General features: G+C 40.5%; 1 protein-coding gene across 1 annotated transcript in view; it reads left to right on the plus strand.

Annotated features, from left to right (window-relative positions):
- Window positions 1-27653, plus strand: part of LOC139782443 (uncharacterized) — a gene marked incomplete at its 5' end in the record, with an annotated part of 70246 nt that overhangs the window by 13274 nt on the left and 29319 nt on the right. Inside the window, 40 exon segments of the mRNA XM_071721474.1 lie at window positions 89-328; window positions 589-726; window positions 1603-2388; window positions 2938-5157; window positions 6048-6191; window positions 6271-6348; window positions 6760-6942; window positions 7156-7482; window positions 7628-8008; window positions 8349-8672; window positions 8970-9275; window positions 9655-9963; window positions 10047-10361; window positions 10453-10761; window positions 10955-11281; window positions 11403-12377; window positions 12487-12819; window positions 13111-13410; window positions 13661-13990; window positions 14104-14412; window positions 14572-14883; window positions 15091-15408; window positions 15605-16234; window positions 16466-16780; window positions 17021-17332; window positions 17615-17920; window positions 18281-18598; window positions 19987-20310; window positions 20781-21089; window positions 21554-21880; window positions 22407-22709; window positions 22928-23230; window positions 23642-23959; window positions 24153-24473; window positions 24750-25058; window positions 25451-25777; window positions 25873-26181; window positions 26304-26609; window positions 26772-27089; window positions 27298-27624. Coding sequence (XP_071577575.1) covers window positions 89-328; window positions 589-726; window positions 1603-2388; window positions 2938-5157; window positions 6048-6191; window positions 6271-6348; window positions 6760-6942; window positions 7156-7482; window positions 7628-8008; window positions 8349-8672; window positions 8970-9275; window positions 9655-9963; window positions 10047-10361; window positions 10453-10761; window positions 10955-11281; window positions 11403-12377; window positions 12487-12819; window positions 13111-13410; window positions 13661-13990; window positions 14104-14412; window positions 14572-14883; window positions 15091-15408; window positions 15605-16234; window positions 16466-16780; window positions 17021-17332; window positions 17615-17920; window positions 18281-18598; window positions 19987-20310; window positions 20781-21089; window positions 21554-21880; window positions 22407-22709; window positions 22928-23230; window positions 23642-23959; window positions 24153-24473; window positions 24750-25058; window positions 25451-25777; window positions 25873-26181; window positions 26304-26609; window positions 26772-27089; window positions 27298-27624 — 15246 coding nt within the window.

Consider the following 27653-nt stretch of genomic DNA (forward strand, 5'->3'; position numbering starts at 1 on the left):
CCATTATATTTGTTACAGAAATTATACTTGTGAACAAAAGAATAATTTTTTAACACGCGCGTTCTTTGCATTCCTTAATCATTCTCAGGCGGTGACGAATGTCTGCGAAGACCTTGCGGCGTTAACGCTAAATGCCGAGAAACTCTAAATGGTTTCGAATGCACGTGCGATCCGGGATGTCACGGCGACCCGCATCAGGTGTGCCTCTGCGACGGTGATCTTTGCAAGGACACTCGTTGCGGCATCAATGCAGCCTGTCGAATTTACAAGAATCAGCCGCAGTGTTATTGCCCACCGAATAATCCATCGGGCGATCCAATGCACGCATGTACGTATTACTTTTCTACTGGATTTAAAGCATACGTTAATAGAAAAAATAACAATACTAGCTGCCTACAAAGTAAATTGAAGAAATTTTTCTACATATATCATTATTGAAACGAATAAATAAAAATTTTAAAAAAGTATATGACAAAATATGACTACTCGATATCTTAAAAATATCGATCTTAATATCGTGGCGAGACAACAAATATTCGTTTATTTATTCCTTTGGTTGATATTGTCATTAATGATTTGTTGATACAGGTAGTTCAGATAAAGATTTAGGAGACTGTCGAACAAATGGATGCGGAAAGAACGCCGAGTGTATTAGGGATGGAGCTATATTCGTCTGTCGGTGTCCACCAGGTACAAGCGGTTCGCCAGATATCGAGTGCACAACAGGTAGGAAAATACGGCCTACTAACTTTTTAACCGAGTTTAACCGGTTGATTAATTATATGTACAGCATTTGTGACTAGCGAGCAATACTGACAATCACAGGAACATGGTCCGTAGAATAACCATGTATCGTTTAGTAGGACTTGAGTAATACATAGACGTATTAATCGAGTGAAAACGTTAACATCGAGAGACAGATGTGATTGGAGCAGTATGTCGCCACGACATAGGATATATATATACATATTTTACCCATAAGTAAAGAATACAACATTACCTGTACATATTATACAATATAGGACATACTGTACATAATTTTGAGATGAGAGAACACACGTTTCACACATATCTCACACATAACTTCATATGTAGAATGTTTATTTCAGTATCCAATCTGTCTTGAGGATATAATTGAATAAACAAAAAGACACTCATTTGCCTTATAGTGCCACTTGAATACAAGGAGGTACACATTTACAGTCGACACCATATATATCTCTATTTTAGGATTAATACAGATTGGGAACTGCGAAAGGGACATTCTCATATACCCATGCTTGATATTTGCTGATATTCACGGGTTGTTATTTCCTCCTATTCTGAAATCTGTGGGGGCTTGTGTTGTAAATATCGCTGCTTGCCGTTGTAATTTCTCTGAGAAGATGTCTGATGTTTTGAAAAAGTGTAAAGTCGTTACTCTATACCTCTTCACAGAGCCTACCCTACTTTCATCATAAATACAAAGCATGTGGTTTATGTTATTTGTGAGAAAGTTTCTTTTCACAGTTCTTATAAATGCTTTTTTCTTTTTTTTTCCTGTCCCACCACCCACGACCCACCGACTCTACACCGACTTGAACACCACTATCGTGACAATAGAGCGCGAATGCACCAGCGACTTAGAGTGCCCCAATGAAAAAGCCTGCATAAATCTACAATGTCTGGACCCGTGCGCGCTACGCGGTGCCTGTGGGATCAATGCTCTGTGCAGAGTGGTTCTGCACAAGCCGCGTTGCTCGTGCCCGCAGTGCTATATCGGCATGCCCCACACGGCCTGCCATCCAGATTCCAAATGCGACACGCTCAATCCCAAACCTACGCCGAGCATCGGTTGTTCCTCCGATTACGACTGTCCGGAGAGTCTCTCCTGCCACTCGCAGACAGGCGAGTGCCGCGACCCGTGTTTGAGTCCTCGGTATACCTGCGAGGTCAACAAGAGGTGTCAGGTGCGGAATCACAAACCTATGTGCGTTTGCAAATATGGCTTCGTAGTCAACGAAATCGGGGAATTGACCTGCGCCCCTGACACACTTACCTGCTCGAGAGACTTCGATTGTCCCTCGAACGCCGCGTGCGTCAATGGGAAATGTCAAAATCCCTGTAACGTGCGAAGCAAAAGACCGTGTCCGGCTGATAAAACCTGCGATGTCCTGGACCACCGTCCCGTGTGCATTTGCACCAAAAACTGCAATCCCTCCCTCTCCATTTGCCTGCGAGACAGTGGCTGCTCTCCAGACTTGGCGTGCCGCAACTATCGCTGCGTGGACCCATGCAGAAACTCCACCTGTCCGGCTGATGCCCCCTGTTACGTGGAGGAGCACAAGCCTATCTGCAAGTTCTGTCCCCCCGGCTTTGTGCCAGATACTAAATACGGATGCATGAAAGGTAAACACAATTTCTCAGAACACTATCTGAGTCTTGTCATTTCTCATAGCCGTTATCACATCTTTACATTGCCTGGCCTTACACGAGACATACAATTGCTACTTTTCAGGTTTCCGATCGTACAGACAGCAGAATACGCGCAAAACTTGATTACTCTTCACCAACTTGATTTTAATTCTTTTTTTTTAATTTATAAGATTTATTTTTGTAAAGTTATAGTTAGATGCACAGATTTCTTTGTTCTGTTGTCTGGACGCATATTTCAGGTTCCAAGTTACAGATACAAATTTCCCATACCCTAAACTCCCACTCTATTCTGTCGATCTCCTCACTACTGAAGGATTCTTCCGTTACATCTGTCTCTGTAAAGATCTAATAATGTTTCTTACAATCAGCTTATCTATTATATGCGAGCATGCTAACTCTTAATTTGTAGTAATTGAAATAAACTATAAACTTATCTGTAGCCTAGTCTAATCAGAGTCGCTCCCCAATTAGCAGTTTTGCCACTTTATCAGATACTATGTTTACGTTATATTGTATCCGCAGCAGTTCTTCATCCAATGCCCAAGCCAGTTTGCGAGTCCGATGACGATTGCAGCGACGCAGAAGCATGCGTCGAAAGCTCTTGCGTTGATCCCTGCATCAACGGGTGTCAACTGGCAGTTCAGTGTCGGGTTAAAGCACACAGGCCTATTTGTGGTTGCGATCCTAACGACAAACGTTGTTCATCTGGTGGTGCAACGACGTTGCATTCTATAGATTTAGATCACACTTTTGAAACAGTCCACACTACGTTACAAACATCAGCGGGTACTAGCATTCCGCCATTCACACTACCCATTTCTACTACGGAGATGTTAACCGTTATATACACGGAGGAAAGCACGGTTGCTTTAACTGACGTTACCGGAAATTTATTGGAAAATATTACTACTGAAACGACAAATGAATCAAATACGACTATTGTATCGACGGAAATTGCTACCGAGTCTCCGGAACGTACGACAACCGTATCTTCGATATTAAGTACAACCGAAATTAATATTTTAAATGATACTTTAATTTCAACGACAAACGTTGATACTTTAGAGAATATAACATCTAGTCTTTTTACCACTCCAACGTCTGAAAGTACTGATTTTGAAGTTGAATCTACTTCAACAGAATATACAACAGCAGCAAGTACTGTTACTTCCGAAATCGAACAAACCACTATTTCAACTATGTATAGTACAGAAGAGACTGTTACAGAAAGTATACCTTCTTCTACAATTGGGACAACAAAGAGTGAATTTGACACTACAACCGAAATAACTGGAATAACTGTCCTTCAAAATGTTACTGCCACTTCTCCAGTTACATTCAGTTATACTGAGATTACTGATATCACTGTTTCTGATCAAAGTACTGAAACAACAACGATTTCTAAGACAACGGAAGCAAGTGGCCTTATTGAAGTTCCTGAGAATATAACTGCAGTTCCTACCACAGAAGTTCCTAATGTAAGTGATGAAGAAACTTCCACAGTAGCAACAACTACACCTTTTACTACTACTACACAATATTCTATCACAGAATTAACAGTAAAACCGTTAAAGGAAATCACTGAAACACATATGGAAAGTACCACTAACGCAATGACTACTACGACATTTTTTACGCAAACAGATCATACGATGTCATCTCCAGATATCTTGGAACATACCGAAACATCTACAATAAATATTGAACGTGATACTGCCAAAGAAATTACACAAGAATGGAGCACTGCCAAAACTGGTTCAGTTGATACAACTGAGCCATATATAAAAGATACTACTCCATTTTCTATCATTACATCTGAGTCTCCTATATTTACGACAAATATGATTGATGTCGACAGTTCTCACAAAGGCACTGATATTTCTGCAACAGAACAATCTTCTATTACCGAGCACATCACATCTCAATTTACCACGGAGGAATACTCGACAGAACAATATACTACTTTGAAACAGTACACTACAACTGAAAAATTTACAGGAGAGATTTCTAGTACAGAACATTATAGCACATCGGAACATACTACAGCGGAACATTCCACCACAGAACACCTTAAGACGTCAGAACAAACAGAACAATATGCTACGTTTGCACAATCTACTGAACAGATCTCCACTACGAAGCAATATAGCAGGCCTGAATATTCTACAAAAGAATATTCTACCACAGAACAGTTTAGAACATCACAGCAACCCACAGAACAATATACTACTTCGAAACAATACATTTCAACTGAAGAGTCTACAGAACGGATCTCTACTACAGAAGAGTATTCCACTATAGGATTCAAGACCGAACAACCCACCACATTTGAACAACCTACAACAAAACAGATCTCTACTACAGAACAACACAGCACATTTGAATATCCATCTGAACAGTTTATTACATCTACGCAAGCGACACAATATAGTACAATCGAATACTCCACAGAGGAATATTCTACCACAGAGCAACCTTCTACATCCAAAAAATCCACAGAGCAATATTTGACCACAGAATATTATACGACGCCTGAAATCACTCAGAATAAAACAGAAATGTTTTGTACCTTACATACAGATTGTACAGAATGTGAAACTTGCATCGATGGTTTTTGTCGGAATCCATGTAAAACTGACAATCCATGTCCAGAGAATGTCTTATGCGACGTTGCGAATCATCGGCCTGTGTGCTTAGACTCAAGTACCGAGCAGAGTACGTCTAATTGTAGCGTACTCCCAGGTAAAGATTTCTATTGTTGGGAGTTCCGTAATTGTGGTGTCATTTTATGTTTACTGTCACCGATGTTCTCTACAAACTTTCTCCAGTGTGAGACCACATTATCGTATCCAGATAAAAATTGGAAGCAACCAATTCTGGAGATTTGTAGACACTGCTTGCCGAATCAGTCATTTCACGAAATGGCTCTCATCGGTGTAAATTCATGAATGAGAATGCGATCGATACCATAAGGGCGGCCTATAAATCGAACATCTATCTGTCCCATGTGATGACCGAATCGAAAATTGTCAATAGGCAGTCAGACACTGCTTTCCCAAATGCAGACAAAGGACTGCTGCATTAGCGCTCTACGCATGTACATTAACGCTTGTGCACGATTTTCTCTCTTACAGCTTTTTTGTATCTAACATATGTATAATGAACTGCAATTTCAATCGTCTGCATTCAGAGAAAATTATCTTTCACACGAATTTATTTATTTATATACAGTAATGCTATATTGTCGTTCACAAATATAAAATTAGAATTATTATAAGTTGTGAAAAAATTAGAACGTCTATGAAAGATAATTTTGTTCAAAGTAGACGCGTCAGTGTCTTTTTTAGCTGCTATATTTACTTGACACATGTAACACAAATATCACTATATGTCTTAAAGGAAAAAGTACATTGTCTTTGTGTATTCATGTTTATGTATTGCACTGACAACACCCATGTGATAAATCTAAGTAAATGTGCATTGTTTCATAGCTGCCGTTTTTGATAGAACATACCAAGATGGCAGTTAAAACTGAGGTCAAATAGATTTTCTGTTGGGACATGTACATTAACATTTCATGACGTTTTCGTCTTTTATTAATTCCTGCATCTAATGTACATTTGTTTCGTTAGACGTGAAATGTACAACGCACAACGACTGTCCCATCCAATTGGCCTGCGTAAATCACCAGTGCGTGAATCCTTGTGCTTTGGGTAATCCGTGCGACTTCGTCGAAGCTTGCCATGTTCAATATCATAGGCCGGTCTGCGTCAAAGGTACGTTTGTAATTAGATTGAGTAGCATTTTGCATATCCGCAATAAAAAAATACTTATTATTTTATACGATTCTTTCAGTGGAGACTAATGAGGCGGAATGTCCTTACTGCCCACCTGGTATGCTGTGCGACTCATCGACAAACACTTGCATCAAAGGTTCGTATTACCGCCAGCAGTGTGCTTGGTTTCATTTGATTTTATTTTCAGTCTTCTTTTATAGCCGTCGAGAGATTTGTAAATATGTATGTACTGTACATATATCTCACGTACATATTTCGCAAATTATATGTAAGACCTTCTTCACAAAGCACAAAATGTTCATTCTCGTTATAACTGTCGTGCATGATCATGAAGAATGATCTCCTTGAGATATTCGTCATATTCTTTCTGAATACGTCTCTCTTGTATTGGAGAATGTTTTTTCTCTCGATTCATGATTCGCATACTTTTTCGCACATAAAGATCAAGAGAATCACATTGCTATGCAAAAAAAAACTCCCTTTATCTCAATTCTTATACTTGTGCACACTTCCTGGGGTTACATGGGCTTTCCCACTCTTTCTCTAGCGGGTTGCACTAGCAACAGGGATTGCCCCCTGACAGAAGCGTGCATCGGGCACACTTGCCAGGAACCGTGCCTAGTTCGAAATCCTTGTGCGGAACACGCTATTTGTATTAATACGAACCACGGAGCGGACTGCAGTTGTGAAGAAGGCTATCACGGAAATGGATTCTCCTATTGCGATTTACGTAAGTTTCACAATGAGATATGAAATCAATATTACTACTTGAAATAGCGGGCAATAAAATTACACGATATAAATCGATAATATTTTCTTAAATATTTAGAACACTTGATACGAAAATCTAATGCAAATTATTAGTGCACGTAAAAGTTGCAAGTAAAGCTTTGTATAAATAAATGTATGTAAAAATGTAAATTAACATATCCTACGATTTCAGTGGAAGAAACGAAGAATATTTGCCAATACAACGAAGACTGTCCTCCGCACAAATACTGCGATCGACTCAACAGGCAGTGCATTAATCCTTGCGTCGAGTTTGATTGCGGAGATAATGCAAAGTGCGTCTCCAGTAATCACCAAGCGCAGTGTACGTGCCTTCCAGGTTATCAAGGAAATCCTCACATTGGCTGTCAAGAGATAGTGTCGACTGTCGATCCTTGCGTTCCAAATCCGTGCGGTTTGAACGCTTTATGCGAAAATGACAATGGGAATCCTGTCTGTTTCTGTCCAAAAGGTCTAACCGGAAGTCCATTCGAACAGTGCAGTACGTATACATTTTTTATGAAATATAATTGTGACGACCGTATATATATATATATTTTTTTTTAAATTATAAATGTATAGATTCAAATGTAACAAAGTGTACAGAAAATCTTTTAACAAATCATCCATTCTTGTAATGTATCCAGTTCCTGAAGGTGACCAGTGCGAAGGTAATCCCTGCGGCGCCAACTCAGGATGCCGGGTGGTGAATGGACAGGTGAAGTGCTTCTGTTTGCCAGGATACGAGGGTGATCCGCCGCATTTCCCCTGTACACTTCCTACTACCTCCTGCGATCCTTCTCCTTGCGGACCCAATACTCGCTGTTCCGTGTTGGACAATGGCTTCGCGAAATGTACCTGTCTACCTGGCTACATCGAAAGTCCGAACACTATTAGAGGATGCGTGCCAAAAGTTGACCAGTGCGAATTTAATCCTTGTGGTTTTGGGGCGAGATGCAATAGCACGAGGGTACCGCCTTGTTACTGTCCAGATCTCATGATTGGAAACCCATACAAGAGTTGTGGAGGTAATTATTGCCAATAATTGAATAGTACAAAATGAAAAGAGTTTATTTCCAAATATTAAAATAATCAAAAATTACATTTCGTAATTATAATTTTTTAACTAAACCAACTATTGAGTCTGTGCGTATAAATTCCTAAAAACTTTATTAAGCTATTTTAATTTAAAAAAATGTTTAATGTTTTATTATTTGTATTATCTTGTTTATAAATTTTTAATGTATAATATTAAGTTCAAAAGCTTTTTGCGGCCTTTACGATTAACATATTAAATAACATAACTATAATAAAGCATTTTAAACAATTTTAAATACTCAACAATAAAACGTTTTACTATTATTGCAGCACGACCAGCGGAACCATATGATCCTTGTCTATTATCACCCTGTGGCAAAAACGCTATTTGCACGGCGATCGATGGCATAGCCAAATGCACATGCATACCGCCATTTATCGGCAATCCCTATATAGATGGTTGCGAGGCCGAGTGCATCATTAATCGGGATTGCGAAAGTCATTTGGCTTGTTTCAATCAACATTGCAGAGACCCATGTCCAGGCGTGTGCGGCGCTAATGCGCATTGCGAAGTCGTCGATCATCTTCCGATGTGTTCTTGCTTGCCAGGATATACCGGAGATCCGTTCAGAGCCTGCAAAGTAGAGAGACCTTGTATGTGGACATATTTTAGTTTATTACTTTTTATGTGATTTGTTTCATTTGTTATACACAATACTGCACTAATTTAGATGATAGAATATTTTTTCTTAAATTTAAAATATCTAACGTAATAAGTTGTCAGTTTGTATAATTTTTCAAAATTTTTATGTCTGCTTTTTTCATAAAATATTTTATTATAATTTAAAATCCCTATATATGTGATAATATATAGTTGAATGATAGATTTAAATTAACTGTAATAACAATATTAATGTAACAAAAAGTCTAATTTGGTTTCATTTTTTGTAGTAGTGCCAGATCAGAATCCGTGCATGCCATCACCATGCGGTCCACACAGTATCTGCCGTGTAATGAACGATCGTGCAGTTTGCTCATGTAGCCCGGGTTATCAAGGCACTCCGCCGCATTGCCGTCCGGAGTGTCTCGTCAGCACGGAATGTCCGGCTCATCTGGCTTGCATTAATCAAAAGTGTAATGATCCTTGCCCGGAATTGTGTGGTTTGAACGCTGATTGCCAGGTCATCAATCACAACCCGATCTGCAGTTGTCCTCGTCAATACGTCGGTGATCCATTCACTCATTGCGTTAAAGAAGGTAATACATTATTTTAGCGCACTTCAGTTAAAAGGGGATCCCTGTTAAATAAAGAGTTTGTTCTAATTATGAGAAAGTATTGCTAATTACGTAGGAAGTAAGATAGTAATTAAAACTAGTTAGACAGTTGATTTTTCCGGCTTTCAAATACATGACGCAAAGCTCTCTAACGAGAAGATTTCTGTCGCAATGAGAAATGTAATAAAATTGAAGGTACTTATTAAAATTTAATTTTTCGGAAATTAAATAAGTAATGTATTCATTGCCAAGCTAAGGTGAGAAGATTTTTCGAAAAGATATATAATATTATATATTATATATTGTTTTTCGAATATATAATATAAAGTGGTAAATAATATTATTTAATCCATCTTTTTAGAACCTTTACCGCCAACAACGAATCCTTGTTTGCCATCGCCTTGCGGACCTAACGCTGATTGTCGCGTCCAAGAGGATCATCCGATATGCACGTGTATTAGTGGCATGTTCGGAGCACCGCCGAATTGTAGGCCAGAGTGTGTGATCGATCAGGACTGCATTAGCTCCTTAGCTTGTATTCAAAAGAAATGTTTGGATCCATGCGTGGGATCATGCGGTTTTAACACAAATTGTACGGTGCTGAATCATCGACCTATATGTCATTGTTACGAAGGCTATGAAGGAGATCCTTTCTCAGGCTGCGCTAAAGGTAATATTTTAAAAATTTATTCTTAAGTTGACAATGTTGACATATTGTTGCATATTCCGGATAAACACATTTTTGCCCTATAGCTGTCTTCCCAGCGCAATTGCCATGCGATCCTTCACCGTGTGGTACAAACGCCGTATGTAAAGAGCGTAATGGCGCGGGATCTTGCACTTGTCTGCCCGATTACACTGGTGATCCCTACGAGGGCTGCAGACCGGAATGTGTTCAAAATTCGGATTGCGCTCACACGAAGGCTTGCATTAATAACAAATGCAAAGACCCGTGCGTTGGAGCGTGCGGAATTAACGCGCAATGTCAAGTCTATAATCATCAGCCATCCTGTAGTTGCCTCTCCGGTTACACCGGAGACCCACTTACGTCTTGCCACATACCGATAAGTACGTCGGTGATATTTTTCTGACCTTTCTGACATAGCTATAAATCAGAAGGAGCTTAAACGATTTATAACGTGATCTATTTTTCTCATAGCGCCTTCAGTACCAGGTGATACGTGCCAACCATCTCCCTGTGGACCGTATAGCAACTGCCGCGTTATTGATAATCACGCAGTGTGCTCCTGTCAACCTAATTACATTGGCAGCCCACCGTCGTGCCGACCGGAATGCGTAGTCAGCACGGATTGTAGCGCGAACACAGCGTGTATCAACCAGAGGTGCAAGGATCCATGTCTAGGCACGTGCGGTGTGAATGCAGACTGCCGGGTGATCAATCATAATCCAGTATGCATCTGTGCGATTGGCTATAGCGGAGATCCGTTCTTCGGTTGCGTTAAGGAAGGTAAGTTTCAAAATTCTTTTAATTACATCGTCTTGAAACTTTTATCTTCAATTTTATATACACTTTCAAATGTTCTCTCATTATTTGAATCACTTGAATTACAAATCAATACAAATAAGAATTGAATACATTTACGCGGTAGTTTATGTACCAAACACATACACTGCCCTAATGTATTAATGCGTAATTATAGAAGTAACACCAATACCGAGACCAAGCGGCAATCCTTGCGTCCCTTCGCCATGCGGACCGAATTCCCAATGTCGAGTGATTGACGGTTTTCCGGCGTGCTCATGTTTACCGAATTACGTTGGCCGCGCACCAAATTGCCGTCCGGAGTGTGTCATAAACGAAGGATGTCCGGGAAATTTGGCATGTCAAAACGAACAGTGCGTGGATCCGTGTCCAGGCTCTTGCGGCGTAAATACGTATTGCAATGTCGTAAAACACAATCCTGTCTGCATCTGTAACGAGGGCTACACGGGCGATCCGTTCACGGAATGTATACCCATCGTAGAAGGTATGTGTTTCTTTGCGAAGAGTTTGCGAGGTGTTAAAGTGTTAAAAAATATAGTTATTCTTATTAGCTATTTATTTCCTAATAGTTATTACCTAATTAAATATTAATTAATTGTTTTCAGTGCCTATTACGACGGAGCAACCACGCACACCGTGCAATCCGTCGCCGTGCGGCGCCAACGCAGTGTGCAACGAACGAAACGGCGTTGGATCCTGCACGTGCCTACCGCAGTACTTCGGTGATCCGTACATCGCTTGCAGACCCGAATGCGTGACTAACGCCGACTGCGATCGCAGCAAGGCCTGCCTGAACAACAAATGTGTCAATCCGTGCCCCGGCACGTGCGGCCAAGACGCTACTTGCCGTGTGGTCAATCATGCCCCGATGTGCTCCTGCCTACCTGGTTATACTGGCGATCCGGTGAACGGTTGTACCATCATCGATGTCGTGACGCCGTTGCCCGTGCCGCTCAATCCTTGCGATCCATCGCCGTGCGGACCCAACAGCAACTGTCGAACACACGACGGACACGCGGTGTGCCTCTGTCAACCGGGATTCTCCGGAGTTCCACCGAGCTGCCGACCGGGTTGCATTGTCAGTTCTGAGTGTCCGCAGAACAGGGCATGCATTAATAACAAGTGCGCGGATCCGTGTCCAGGTTCTTGCGGACAAAACACGAACTGCCTTACGGTGAACCATAATCCCATCTGCAGCTGCGCCAGCGGCTACTCCGGCGATCCTTTCGTGCATTGCACCAGGATTAGCACCACGTCGCCGTTGCCAAAAGGGGAAGGAGACCCTTGCCTGCCGAATCCATGCGGCCCGAACTCGCAGTGCAGAGTTATAGGCTCGCATCCGGCATGTTCCTGCTTGCAGAACTACATTGGCCGTCCACCGAACTGCAGGCCGGAGTGCACCGACAACTCGGAATGTTTGAATACCGCAGCGTGCATCAATCAGAGATGCAAGAATCCCTGTCCTGGTGCTTGCGGCGAAATCGCCAGGTGCACAGTGCAGAATCACGTTCCGTTTTGCACCTGTCCGGAAGGATACGAGGGTGATCCTACTGTGCGCTGCGTCCTAGCATCTCCGCCAGGTGAGTAGAAATTCGGATATCCATTGAGTTAGATTGTCGAAGATGATATTTGAAAACACACTGTGCTCTGTGTAAATATTATAAATTTTTGTTTCGTATGTTTTTGTAGCGACAGACAGAACTGTGTCAAATCCATGCTCGCCAAATCCTTGCGGTCCCAATGCGCAATGTCGCGAAAGAAACGGAGCTGGCGCCTGCGGATGTCCGCCTGACCTAATAGGTGATCCTTACGATATCATCAAGGGATGCCACAGGGAATGCGAAACGAACAATGACTGCGCGCCGCAGCTGGCGTGTGTTGGTTTCAAATGCATAGATCCATGTCCAAATACGTGTGGAACGTTGTCTATCTGTAACGTACAAGCGCACGTTCCTGTCTGTCTGTGTCCACCGGGATATACTGGAGATCCATATTTTGCTTGCGAAATTGAGGAGATGATAAGTAAGTTGTTTTTGGTAGTGAAATATTAATGGTAGATTGATTTAATAAAAAATAAATATTATATTAGTTGCATTAACAAAGTGAAAACAATGTTAATAATGTTATTAGTTTTGTTTTAACTGTATTAATTGTATTAATTTAATATTGTCAGTATGAATACGTTATTATTAATGCAAATAAACTGCTATAATGATAGCTATTGAAAAACTGCTCTTTAGATAAATATCTTTTTAAAATAATTATTATATAAAACTAAAAATTCTATAAAAAATGTAATGTTATTTTCTTCAGAAACATTGGAACCGTGCTCTCCATCACCTTGTGGGCCCAACAGTAAATGCCGAGTCGTTAACGGTCAAGCTGTATGCACCTGTTTACCAGAGTATAGGGGCATTCCACCGTCGTGCAGACCAGAATGTATCGTTAATGCCGAGTGTCCACCTCATCTAGCGTGTGTAAATAAGAAATGTGCAGATCCTTGCCCGAATACTTGTGGACTGAGGGCGCAATGTATTACCAAAAACCACAATCCGATTTGTACTTGTCCTGCCGGTTTCACAGGAGATCCTTTCACTTTCTGTTCGCCACATAGTAAGCATTATATATATTTTATATCCTCGTATCAGCATCAACATGAATATTCTAGAAAATTTGGTTTAGATAAAATTGTATTACTTAATATTTACGTCATTTGAGTATTCAATATTACATTTTTGCATATTGTGTTCCACATATTTATTAATTTGCGAAAAGAGATGTGTTTGTTGACATTATAAATTTTTTCTTTACGTACATTTCTCTTACAATTAGACATAAATAATATATAATAACTATTTTTCAGTTACTACCGAATTTCCGGCAACTGAGCGGCCACCATCTTGCACCCCATCACCTTGTGGTCCGAATTCTTTGTGTCAAATAATATCCGGCAATCCCGCTTGCTCCTGCTTGCCAAATTACATTGGTGTACCGCCACAATGTCGACCGGAGTGCATTTTAAGCTCCGAATGTAAAAGTCACTTCGCATGTGTCAATCAGAGGTGTACGGACCCGTGTCCAGGCTCATGCGGAGTAAACGCTCAATGTCACGTATTAAATCATCTCCCAGTTTGCACGTGTATGGAAGGATTCACCGGAGATCCATTTACGCAATGCAGCATTATTCCACCAGGTAAGCGAAGCAACGCATTAGTAATATGAGCTGTTCTGCGAGAAATTAATTACAAAGAAAATCGAAACAATCTGATTTAATAATTTATCTTTAACATTGTTTTATCTGTATAGTTACAGAACCACCAACCACGGACCCTTGCGCTCTATCACCATGTGGTCCGAACGCCATATGCGATAATGGTGAATGCAGATGCTTGCTCGAATATATCGGTAATCCTTATGAGGCCTGTCGTCCCGAATGTATCCTTAATTCAGAATGTGCCCGCGATAAAACTTGCCTGAAGAACAAATGCAAGGATCCTTGTCCCGGAATATGTGGCCAAAACGCGCGATGCGACGTGGTGAATCACATTCCCGTCTGTTCCTGTCCATCCGGATACGTTGGTGATCCGTTCGTCAGCTGTCGTGTTCAACCTAGAGGTATGCAAAGAAATATAGTTTTTTTATTTGCTTCAATTAACATATTGCTATTATAATTATATCGCCACAGATGTAATTATATATTTTACATATTTTTCATAGATTTCTATGTCAGTTTATGTTAATACAAAATTAAAATTTGTCTCGCATGTATTTCAGTGCCGGATTCTCGAAAAGATCCGTGCTCGCCCTCGCCCTGCGGACCGAACAGTCAATGTCGCAACATCGAGGATCACGCTGTGTGCTCTTGTCTCCGAGGCTATCTTGGTTCTCCGCCATCCTGCAGACCAGAGTGTGTCGTTAGCTCTGAATGTCCGCCAACGCGAGCCTGCGTAAATAAAAAGTGCACAGACCCCTGTCTAGGTTCCTGCGGTTTGAACGCGAGATGCGAAGTAATCAACCATTCGCCGATATGCAGTTGTCCTCCTGGACAGACTGGAGATCCGTTCAGAAGTTGTTATGATATTCCAAGTAAGAAAAACTATTATATGATTACAAATAAAATAATTTTATGATATCAATAAAATGGTATGATATATAATTTCAACGATGTTCAAGAATTACACGTTAATGATGATCGATTTCACCAATTTTGAAAATTATAATAGATGCAAGAGATATTTGCAATAGCTTCGAATAAAGCGCGAATAAATACAAAGTGTCGTATCTATATTTTAGTACCATCGGAACCTAAGGATCAGGGCGATCCTTGCATTCCTTCGCCATGTGGACCAAACGCACTTTGTCAGAATGCAAATGGACAACCATCATGTTCGTGTCTACCTACGTACATCGGCACTCCACCGTCATGTCGGCCAGAGTGTTTGATCAATCCCGATTGCCCGCCGGAAAAATCTTGCATAAACATGAAATGTAAAGATCCATGCCCGGGATCCTGCGGGGATAACGCTGAATGCAAAGTAGTGAATCACGCAGTGACTTGTTCGTGTCAGATCGGCTATGCGGGCAATCCGTTCGTGCAATGCGTATTAGAAGGTACGTTTGTTCATTTATCCTGACGTTTATTTAATTAATTATATCAGCAAGAGCACCAACATTTTTCTTCAAATTATCCATCTATTTTTGTACGTGATTATTTTTGTACTTCTGCTGGTTATTTCACTTAGAACATAACGTTTTTTTGAGCTAATCAATCTTGAACCAATAAATATCAGGCAATTTTGTTCTGCAGAAGAACCAATGAATCCGTGCGAACCTTCACCATGCGGTGCCAATGCGATCTGTCAACAACGGGACAATGCTGGCGCTTGCATATGCATCGATGACTATCAAGGAAATCCTTACGAGGGCTGTCAACCGGAGTGCGTCCTCAGCGCGGATTGTCCTACAAACAAGGCATGCCTTCGCAATAAATGCAAGGATCCCTGCCCAGGAGTATGCGGCGTCCGAGCGCAGTGTTCAGTGATCAACCACATTCCTACGTGTACTTGCGAACCCGGATACATTGGAGATCCATTTACGATTTGCACCCTTCAACCGGAAGTGGATACCGAACCTACCGTCAGAGATCCCTGCTCACCTTCACCCTGTGGACCGAACAGCTTGTGCCGTGCCATAAACAACCAAGCCGTGTGCACGTGCCAAGAGTCTTTCGTGGGTGTTCCGCCGAATTGTAAGCCGGAATGTGTCGTCAATTCGGAATGTCCGCAAAATAGAGCATGCTACAAATACAAATGTACTGACCCGTGCCCTGGCACGTGTGGAATCGAAGCCAATTGCCGTATTATCAATCACAATCCGCTCTGCAGTTGTCCGCAAGGAAAGACGGGCGACCCCTTCTCCAGATGTTTCCCTGAACCCGGTAATTGATATATTTAATTAACTTAAACTTATTTTGCTTATTTGTTTACGTATGTAAGAATTATATTTAAAAATTATGTATTCTCAGACGTACAAGTCTGTCGAAAGCAGATCTTGCCAATGCAGTTGATGTTAGTCTGCTGACACATCTGATCAAATCTGTTACCAATATGTCGATAGACTGCTATCATTTATTATATCATTACTATCATATACGTATTTAATCTTTTAGTTGTTCCGCTACCGCCGATGGATCCTTGTTTCCCCAGCCCATGTGGACTCTACGCGGAGTGCAAAGTCGTTAATGATCAAGCCGCGTGCACTTGCTTGAAAAATTATATAGGGATACCACCCAACTGCCGCGCAGAGTGCGTAGTCAATACAGATTGCCCGTCGGATCAAGCTTGTATCTCGGAAAAATGTCGTGATCCTTGCGTTGGGTCTTGCGGCCAGAATGCTGATTGTCGAGTACAGAATCACATACCAGTTTGCTTGTGTCAACCTGGATATTCCGGCGATCCTTTCACTTTGTGCACAGTAATTAAAGGTGCGTATTCTTAGTGCGTAAATTTCTAAGAATGGCTTTGTATACTTTATTGAAAAAAGAAATGCAAATAGAGATAAATACAACTTCGAATATTATTAATTAGTATCTGATAGTCCATTGCAATTATATTATATATTGATAAATCTATTTTAAAATAACATAAAGTAAAAAATCTTTTTTTCTTTAATTTTTTTTTACATCATTTTCTTTATTGATAAGCGTGAAACATTAATGTTGCAGAACAACCAAAGGTTCCCGAAGATTTGTGTAATCCGTCACCATGTGGGCCTAACGCGGAATGCAACGAAGGTGTATGCAGGTGTTTGTATAATTACTTCGGAGATCCGTACTCGTATTGTCGGCCGGAATGCACAATGAACTCAGATTGTCCTCGCGTCAAAACTTGCATCAATCAAAACTGCGTGGATCCTTGCTCAGGCACATGCGGTCGTGAAGCACGTTGCGACGTTGTTAATCACGTCCCAATGTGCAGCTGTCCGCCTGGTTACACCGGAAATCCGTTCCTTCTGTGTCGACCACATATACCGGATGGTAAGTTTGTAAATATATTTTATAATAAAAATATAAAATGTTGAAGTATAAATATAATGAATTAAATGAAACACAAATAAAATGGTTGTATATATTTAAATATATAAATATTAAAATGTATATTGTGATTTCTATATAGTATTGTTTTATCTTTTTTCATTTTTTCTGTATAAAACGGAAACGACTTATATTTTCGAATATAAATTTTACAATAAAGTCGAATTTTATTTTTACTTCGATCATTATTATTTCCGATAATTGTAACTTGTATCTTATTTGTAGACACCATTAAGCAGCCTTGCACACCTTCGCCTTGTGGACCAAACAGCATCTGCAAAGTCGTGAGTGATCATGCTGTGTGTTCGTGTCAGCCTGGTTTAATTGGCAGTCCACCCGCCTGCAAACCAGAATGCGTCGTAAGCGCGGACTGTCCATTGACACAAGCGTGTCTAAATAATAAATGCCAAGATCCGTGCCCAGGCACGTGTGGACAGAATACAAATTGTCAAGTGGTTAATCATAATCCAATATGCAGTTGTTCCGAAACTTTCACAGGCGATCCCTTCACCATATGTTATCCGCAACCAAGTAAGCCACATACTACAGCATTAATAAATTTTATATTTTTGTAATTGGGTCTATCAATTGCAATCGATAATTATAAGAAATAACTATAATCGTAAAAGACTTTACACATTGACTAACATATTAGAATGATCGAAGTTATTAATGTGATATCTATACATATTTTTCATTAGCCAAATTTTTTGTTTTTATAAATTTTTAATTAATATCAACCATGCAAATTACTACAGAAAAGCCTGCTTTCTTATTGCTTGGGGATTAGTTTTTATCTTCTATACGATACGATTAATTAGTCTTTTGAATAATATTTTAATTGTTCTAGCATTAAATGCAATATTTCTTCATTAAAATATTTGTTTGCAGAAACACCATCTGTGCCGATAAACCCGTGTCTGCCATCGCCTTGCGGTCCGAACGCGGAGTGTCAAGTCAGGGGTGACAGTCCTGCGTGTTCGTGTATCGAAAATTACGTCGGTTTGCCGCCGAATTGTCGACCGGAGTGCACGATCAATCCCGAGTGTCCGCCGCAATTAGCGTGTATGCAACAAAAGTGTCGCGATCCGTGTGTCGGTCTGTGCGGTCTGAACGCTCAATGCTCGGTAGTAAATCACCATGCGGTTTGTGCGTGCATCGCCGGATACACCGGAAATCCATTCAGCGCTTGCGAACGAGTACCTGAGGGTGAGTACACGATCGTTATCTGTTATTTCTTCTTGTTACAATCTCTCCCACAAATGACGCCGTTTGCATGCGGGCGCGGCAGGTAAGTGCCTTTTATCATCGTACAATATGACTAATGGTAATAAGTCAAGACGGTAGCTCAAGAGTTTTTCTTTCTTGTCAAACAATACCGCTGCTCAAAGTTGGCAGTTAAAAATCTTGCAATTTGCTGAAATCTTTCCCAAGAGATTGCCCTGGATATTACATTAGAGCATGACGTACCGACTGTTTTAAAGATCAGCTGAAGTTTGAAAAACTGTTTGATGAATATCACCGTCCTGTCCCGTTATTGTTAGATGTGTGCTTATATAGTTCTAGAAGTCACATCAGACCGAAACTTACGTTTTAACCATCGCATAATGAGACGATATGCCGTGAAACAGTATCGCACAGTCGCAAAGAGATCTCTAACAGGAGGTGGACAATAAGCCACGTGTGTTAGGTGGTGGGGCCTATAGATATTAGGCTCATAATTGCACTCATCCCCGATTAAAAGTCAATAACATAGGATTATATGTGTGCGTATCCCGAGTCCCTACAATTAACAGAAGGAACAATGTGGCACGCAATCATCCCCATGCCTGAGCGTACTGACCCAGAAACCTAATGCAGGAAAACAATAGTGACAGGTGGTCACAAAACTGGTGGCGGGGCCTATATACCCAATAGGCTCTTGGCTGCACTCACCCTTAATTGACACTGAGCAGCTAAGCGTTAGAATATATAATCCCTGCGATTAATTGTTGAAATGTTTACTGCACGCACTGGTCTATTGAAGCGAGTCCGTTAAAGACCCACTCACATGTAAGAGCACTCTGATATGCTGTGGACCTCCCAATAATCATGCTGCACATACCGTTCCCGAATAGACCAATAACGCAAAGATATCGCCACAAAAAGCGTAACCTTTAGAGAAATAATTTTAACAAATCTTAATGAAACGCACTTACTACAATGTAGATCCCAAAATAGGATAGCTATCCCGTCCCCGAAGAAATAATATATTGCCAATCACCTTGTAATTAACTCGAATAATTAATTCAATGAAAGATTGAACACGCTTGATGAAACAATTGCTATTAGAAAATGTCACCCACTAAAACCGATAGATATCTCTCCGAGATGCTCGTCAACCCGATGATAACCCAGTATTAAAACCACGCAAAGCTATTACGTCGCACTACCATATATGAGGCTTATTGCTTGTTAGGAATTCGATTTAATCGAAAAATGCGAACGTGAGGGAAAATAGACAAAAGTAAAAAAAAAATCCCTCAGCCTATCACCAGCTTTTGGAGAAGAACGCTGCATGTTCGATTAAGTCTAAGTGAAATTTCTCTTTATATCAGATACGTCCCTAGACATTAGAAAACCGTGCGAGCCTTCCCCTTGCGGCCTCAATGCCGTCTGCCGCGAGAGCAACGGCGTTGGCTCGTGCACCTGTCTGCCGGACTATCTAGGTGACCCCTACGAAGAATGCAGACCCGAGTGCACGCAAAATTCTGACTGCCTGACAAGAATGGCGTGCGTGAGCCTGAAATGCAGAGACCCTTGCCCAGGAACATGCGGAGTGAATGCCCAATGTCAATCGGTTAATCATCTGCCGATCTGTACTTGCATCCCCGGCTATACCGGCAACCCTTTCACCCACTGTTCCCTGATAGTTGAAACCTGTAAGATTTATTTCCATGTTAGATATTTTATTTATTGCATTTTAAAATTCGGATTCCTAATACCAGCTACATATACCACAGAATGTTCGCATATATGCAGAATTATTTTAGAAAGATTTAGATTCACTGAAAATTTAATTAGAAAGAATTTGATTATTTATTATTGATTAAACGTCTCAGATTTTTTCATTTTGCTATTCAAAATAATAAAATAATAAATTTTAGATATATCTATTTATTGCCATTTTATTGATACGAGATATATATTTAATTAATGATGAGATATTTAAAAGTGATATTTAAAGTTCTGATTTTTATTGTCGTTTCACTTTTAGTACGGATTCGAATTTTTATTCTATTGAGGAAAATATATTTAGTCTAAATTCGAACATGAGAAGATCACATTATTGTCCAGAATAATCCGTAGAAAATATTTTGTAACATACGTAATAATATTTTTCTCCATACAGTCCTGCCAGAAACAAATCCGTGCAGCCCATCCCCCTGTGGACCAAATAGTAAATGCCAAGATGTAAATGGCCTTGCCGTTTGCACTTGTCTCCCGAATTTTATTGGCAGCCCTCCCAACTGTCGAGCCGAATGCGTTGTGAACAGCCAATGCTCCCCGGATCTTGCTTGCATCAATCAGAAGTGTATATCGCTCTGCCCGGACCCGTGTGGAATAAACACACAATGCAAAGTGATCAATCACAGCCCCATCTGCGTCTGCAATCTCGATTATACCGGGGACCCCTTTACAAGATGTTTCCCCGCCCCACGTAAGAACTTGGCCTATCTTATCAGCTTCATTCATTTCTGCCATAAGTTCACGATCATCGGCTTCATCCATTTGATCATTCACGCCAGAAGTTCACGGTCATCAGCTTCACTTATTCGTTCATTCACGTCAGAAGTTTACAGTCATCAGCTTCATTCATCCACGCCATAAGTTCATCTTTCATAATCATGGCTTAATTTTGAAACTGACTGACGTTGCTGCAACTGTTGTCCTCAACTCAATTTGCTCTAATATGTCATAACATCATATCATAATATCAATCCTCACAAGTTTCATACCATGCACGATGATATCGTATGGTATACACACAAGACATCTCATTATTTTTTCATGACACTTCATTATTTTTACTCTCATAAACGCAATTGATTTGTTGCTGATATCGACATTTTTACAAATAAACGACGAGTAGTTTGTTACGCCTGTTTTACTATTGGATTTCAGAACCGCTAGATTTTCCCGTAGCCCCCAAAGATCCCTGCTTGCCGTCCCCGTGCGGCGTATACGCGGAGTGCAGGAACATCGGTGGCACACCGTCGTGTTCTTGTCTGCCGACCTACAGAGGATCACCGCCGAATTGTCGCCCCGAATGCCGCGTGAATTCCGAATGCCCGATGAATCTCGCCTGCAGCAATGAAAGATGCAGGGATCCCTGCTTAGGTTCCTGCAGCATTACTTCATTGTGCACGGTCTATAATCACGTACCCGTGTGCACCTGTCCCGAGGGATACACCGGTGACCCTTTCAGTAATTGTTATCCCAGACCGACAAGTAAGAGACTCTCCACATCCTAAAGTCATGAAAGATTTGTTTCGAAGAAAAATTTCGCGAATTGTAACGCACGATGTTTCTTGAATTAAGGTTTTTAGAATTTATTAGTTTTAGTTTTAGCGAATGTTAAATGAAACAAGAGAATTTCAATTTGCTCAGATATGAAGAAATCTTGGAAAGATATATTTTCAACTTTTTAATGAATTTCTTTTTAATGTTTGTGTAGTTTGGCTTGGTCAAGATTTTGTTATTTATCGTTTAAAAACAGGAACTGAGATATCTTCAACAATGCACGTGTAATGTTTTGGACATTCTTTAAATTTTTTAAACAAATTTTTCTTTACATTGTTTTGCTTCGATTATCTCATTAAGCATCCGCTAGATATTTAAATTTTGAGAAATAGAAATGCACATTAGATACGAATACAATGGCTGAAATGTTGCGTGGAAGTTATGCGTTACATTCGTGAAATTTCGTTTCGGGCTCCGTCATGACATTCAGTTCCTCATCCGCATTCTTTTACAGCGGCACCTGCGGTTATCGACCCTTGCAATTTGAATCCCTGTGGACCGAATGCACGATGCAACAATGGCATCTGCATATGTCTGCCTGAATACCAGGGTGATCCTTATGTGGGTTGCCGTCCCGAGTGTGTCATGAATACCGATTGCGCCCACGATCGTGCGTGCGTGCGTAACAAATGTGTGGATCCCTGTCCGGGCACGTGCGGTCGAAATGCATTGTGCTCCGTATATAATCATGTCCCTATATGCACCTGTCCGACCGGAATGATCGGCAATGCCTTCGTTCAATGTTCCATAGTCGAAGGTATAATCAATACGATCGATCTGTAATTTCTACGAATTTTTATTGATAATGATAATCGTAGGGTTCAGCCTTCTTGATGATATTCGTAAAATATGTGAATACTCCTATCGCTATTATATTTCCACAATTTACAGATTTTCTACTATTATCGTTATTGATATCGCTTGCGTTATCTTTTTGAGAGCAAAGTATAAGATCGCTATTATATTGAATGTTAGATACCCCGAAAGGAGATCCCTGCTCACCCTCGCCCTGCGGACCCAACAGCGTTTGCCGAGAGAACAACGGGCAACCTGTATGCTCGTGTGTGGCGGGATTCCTTGGCGTACCGCCAGCATGCAGGCCGGAATGCACTGTCAGTTCCGAGTGTCTTCTGACAGAAGCGTGTAGCAATCAGAAATGCATAAATCCCTGTCTCGGTGCATGCGGAATTCAAGCCACATGCCAAGTGATCAATCATAATCCCATATGTAGCTGCGGAGAACTTACCGGAGACCCGTTCATTCGATGTATCCCACGACGTAAGAACAAATACCAATTACAAATATCAATTACCTTCATTAGGCAATTAACACTGATATCGGTGATATCTGTTTTAATGATTCCAACGCAGATATGTGGATATAGTATAGAAATATATAAAAGAAAATATTCTGTTTTCTTCAAGTTTCAAACGCATTAAAAATCAGTGATTTTACGAAGATCGAAATTGAAAATAGTTTTATTATTTTACATAATATTTATTATTACAACAAACAAGTATAACAAATATTTTATAAAAATTTAAAAGAATTTTTATTATTAATACTTAGTTTGATTTTATCTAACATCTCGAGTAATTCATGTATTTCGAAATGATCATAATATGAATTTTGAGTTTTAAATTTATTTAATTCCAAACTTTTTTATTCAACATTTTTTCTTTCCATTAGCACCCGAACCTGTGTTGCAAACAGACCCCTGTGTGCCATCTCCTTGTGGAGCGAACGCTGAGTGTCGAGTTATCGGCGATGCTCCCTCATGCTCGTGTTTAGCTGGATTTTTGGGTTTACCACCGTATTGTAAACCAGAATGCATTAGCAACAGTGAATGTCCTGCCCATTTAGCATGCATGAATCAGAAGTGTAGGGATCCTTGCGAAGGTTCCTGTGGGGCCAACGCCGACTGTCGTGTAGTAAGCCACACGCCCATGTGCGTTTGTCCTAACGATTTCACCGGTGATCCATTTACGCAATGTATACTGAAACCACGTAAGCATCGATTTTACACAGAACTGAAATTATATTTAGATCCGAGCAAAACGTAGGAAACATTTAGTTTTCGACTTTTAACCGATCATAAAATCACGTTGAGACTTTCAGATATAACGTGAGCTTGCCTTTCTTGAAAAAATATCGTAACAAATAGGTTTGAGATGTTTCCTAGTTCATATTTTGTTTTCAGCCACACCAGTCCCATTGTCGCCCTGTAAACCATCACCTTGTGGCTTTAATGCCGTTTGCAAGGAACAGTTCGGTGCTGGATCCTGTTCTTGCTTACCAGATTATGTCGGTAATCCTTACGAAGGATGTCGACCGGAATGCGTAGTTGATACGGATTGCATATCTATTCTTGCTTGCGTACAATCAAAGTGCAGAGACCCATGTCCCGGTGTCTGCGGACAATTCGCTGAATGTCAAGTTATTAATCATCGACCAACTTGTACATGTATTTCCGGTTACAGCGGCAACCCATTCCAATACTGCACTGTGATGCGCGATATTGGTACGAATACTTTTCTGAATACTGAAAGACTTCAAACCTCACTTATTGCCATTTTTTTTTATATTCTTGTTATTTTATTTCAAACTTTTTCCATGTTTGACAAGATTTACAATACCGTAATATTATCTTTTTTTGCTTAAAATTAATTTTTCACACTTCTTAATTTAATTCGAGAATGAATATATAATTACGTTTCAATATTTTCGTAAATCAATATTTTAAATTATTTTTTCTACTTTAATGTCAAAAATTTGAAAGATACATTTATCATTCTAGTCAATATTCCGAGGGATGTTTGTAATCCGTCACCTTGCGGACCCAACAGCCAATGTCGTGATAATAATAATCAAGCAGTTTGTTCTTGCCTACCGAATTTTATCGGTAGTCCACCCGCATGTCGCCCCGAATGTGTGACCAGCTCAGATTGTCCCCTCAATCTTGCTTGCTTGAATCAAAAGTGTCAAGATCCCTGTCCAGGCTCCTGCGGTAGAAATTCGAATTGCAGAGTTATCAAACACAATCCAATTTGTTCCTGTAGAAACGGCTTTACCGGCGATCCATTTACCGTTTGCTTCCAGACACCTGGTACGATTTTCAATTTTTGTCTAATATTGTTGGTATTTATTTAACGGGCGAATATATATACGTACGTTACCAGTTCGCAATTATTTACCCGATTAAATACACTTGGACCTCGATTAAGTGTTCCTCTCAAAAGTACTGAAAGCTATTCCAAGATCACGTTTAACTCTATTTGATTAATTCTCTTAATTCTCTTCGAATCAATAAATAATATTTGTTAACAATATTGTTAACAATTTGTAATTTATAGTCTAATTTCTAGCACAATAAGTAATATTCTTTTGCTTTCGATTGATATTTACGAGAATGCTGTATCGAGATTGGAGTATATGTGCAATCAATTAGATTTTATAATAATTTTATAGCTTTCAAACTGTTTATTATCGTAATTGCAGTGAGTCCGCCCGTCGTAAGTGACATTACGAGAGACCCGTGCGTACCGTCACCTTGTGGCGCGTTTTCCGAATGTCGCGATATAGGAGGAGTGCCATCGTGTTCTTGTTTACCAACGTACAGAGGCAGTCCGCCAAATTGTAAACCAGAATGTACAATCAATGCAGAGTGTCCAGCTAATATGGCTTGCATGCAACAAAAATGTAGAGATCCCTGTCCAGGCTCATGCGGCATTATGGCCGAATGCAGTGTCGTAAATCACGTGCCAATATGTTCATGTTTGCCCGATTACACTGGCGACCCTTTCATCGGATGTTCCATAAAGCCACGTAAGATTTTCCATCGGAAATATATAATAATAATAATTGTTTTATTATTCCCCCGATAGCGTACTTGATCCTCTTCTTACGCGAAATTATTGCAGTCGTTGTTGCTCCCTCCAAACCGGATCCATGCACGCCTTCACCTTGCGGATCCAATACGCAATGCAACGGAGGAATTTGCGTTTGCGTAGCAGAATATTTCGGGGATCCTTACAGCGGTTGTCGGCCAGAATGCGTATTGAATAACGATTGTCCGAACACGCAGGCGTGCGTGCGAAATAAATGTGTGGATCCTTGTCCAGGTGTTTGCGGCCAAAATGCTGTGTGCAATGTGTACAATCATGTTCCCATGTGTAGTTGTCCCTCGGGAATGGATGGAAATGCTTTCGTCTTGTGTTCTCCCGTGCCAGGTATTCTCAGGAAGTTCTAAACATAACGACGTCAAAATATCTATCAATCTTGTTTAATTTCCAAACATCCGCATTCTTAGCACGTCGAATCTTTATTCTATAATTAAAATCTTTTCTTATAGCACCACCCATTAGCAACCCATGTAACCCGTCTCCGTGTGGTCCGAACAGTCAATGCCGACAAAATAATATGCAGGCTGTATGTAGTTGCATAAGTGGATTTGTCGGCGCGCCTCCGACTTGCAGACCCGAATGTGTAATTAGCTCAGATTGCCCGAAGAACGAGGCGTGCACCAATCAAAAATGTCGGGATCCTTGTCCGGGAAGTTGCGGGCGCAACACAATATGCAACGTCATTAATCACAATCCTGTCTGCGTCTGCCGTTCCGGAATGACCGGAGATCCGTTTATTAATTGCTTCCCCCTTCGTAAGAAAACTCTTTTTTTATTCTTTCTCGAAAATATTTTCAAATATTAAATTTTTCGCACGTAAACTGCCTTTGCGATTTATTTTATTTTATTACTTCGAACACGCATAAATGAAGTTCAATATAGTACCTCGGTTAACTAACCGATTATTACTTTTAAAGCTGAGGAACCGTTACCTGTGCTTAATCCCTGTCAACCATCACCGTGTGGACCAAACGCGCAATGCCAAGTGATCAATGATCAACCCTCTTGCTCATGCTTGCAAGAATTTATCGGATCACCTCCAAATTGCCGATACGAGTGTATCAGTAATAGCGAGTGCTCGAATAAAATGGCCTGCATCAACCAAAAGTGTCGCGATCCGTGCATCAACGCATGCGGTATCAATGCCGTTTGTAACGTTGTTAGCCACACGCCGATGTGCGCGTGCACCCCCGGTTATACTGGCGATCCGTTTACACAGTGTTCTCCTCAACAATGTAAGAGAATTTTAAAAAATAATTCAAATATTTACATATTTAAAAAGTCAGATTTATTTCAGTCTTTATTTTATTAATCCATATGTTTCTCATTTATTTGAAAGAATTACAAAATTAATATTGGATAATTATTACATTTTAAATTATCAACAAGTATGTTTTTTTTTTAAGAATGAATAATTTAATTACTATTCTATTCACATTTTAGTCGATATACAACCTAGCATATCCACGCCGTGCACACCATCTCCGTGTGGTGCAAATGCAGTATGCAGAGTTCAGCAAAACGCTGGTTCTTGCTCATGCTCCTCCGATTATATCGGCAACCCTTACGAAGGGTGCAGACCCGAGTGTACGCTCAATTCCGATTGTCCGTCCAATCAGGCGTGTATCGGTTTGAAATGCAAAGATCCGTGTCCAGGAACGTGCGGCCAAAACTCTCAGTGCTACGTGATTAATCACGCGCCAACTTGCACTTGCTTCGAGCGGTACACGGGAAATCCATTCATATTCTGCAGCCTTATCATCGAAGCTCGTAAGAGATCGCTTAAAGCTCGCGCGCGT

Source organism: Temnothorax nylanderi, unplaced genomic scaffold (assembly GCF_030848795.1).
Source record: "Temnothorax nylanderi isolate EJ_2023f unplaced genomic scaffold, tnyl_v1.0 TNYL_tig0413_pilon, whole genome shotgun sequence".
NCBI classification, from domain to species: Eukaryota; Metazoa; Arthropoda; class Insecta; order Hymenoptera; family Formicidae; genus Temnothorax; species Temnothorax nylanderi.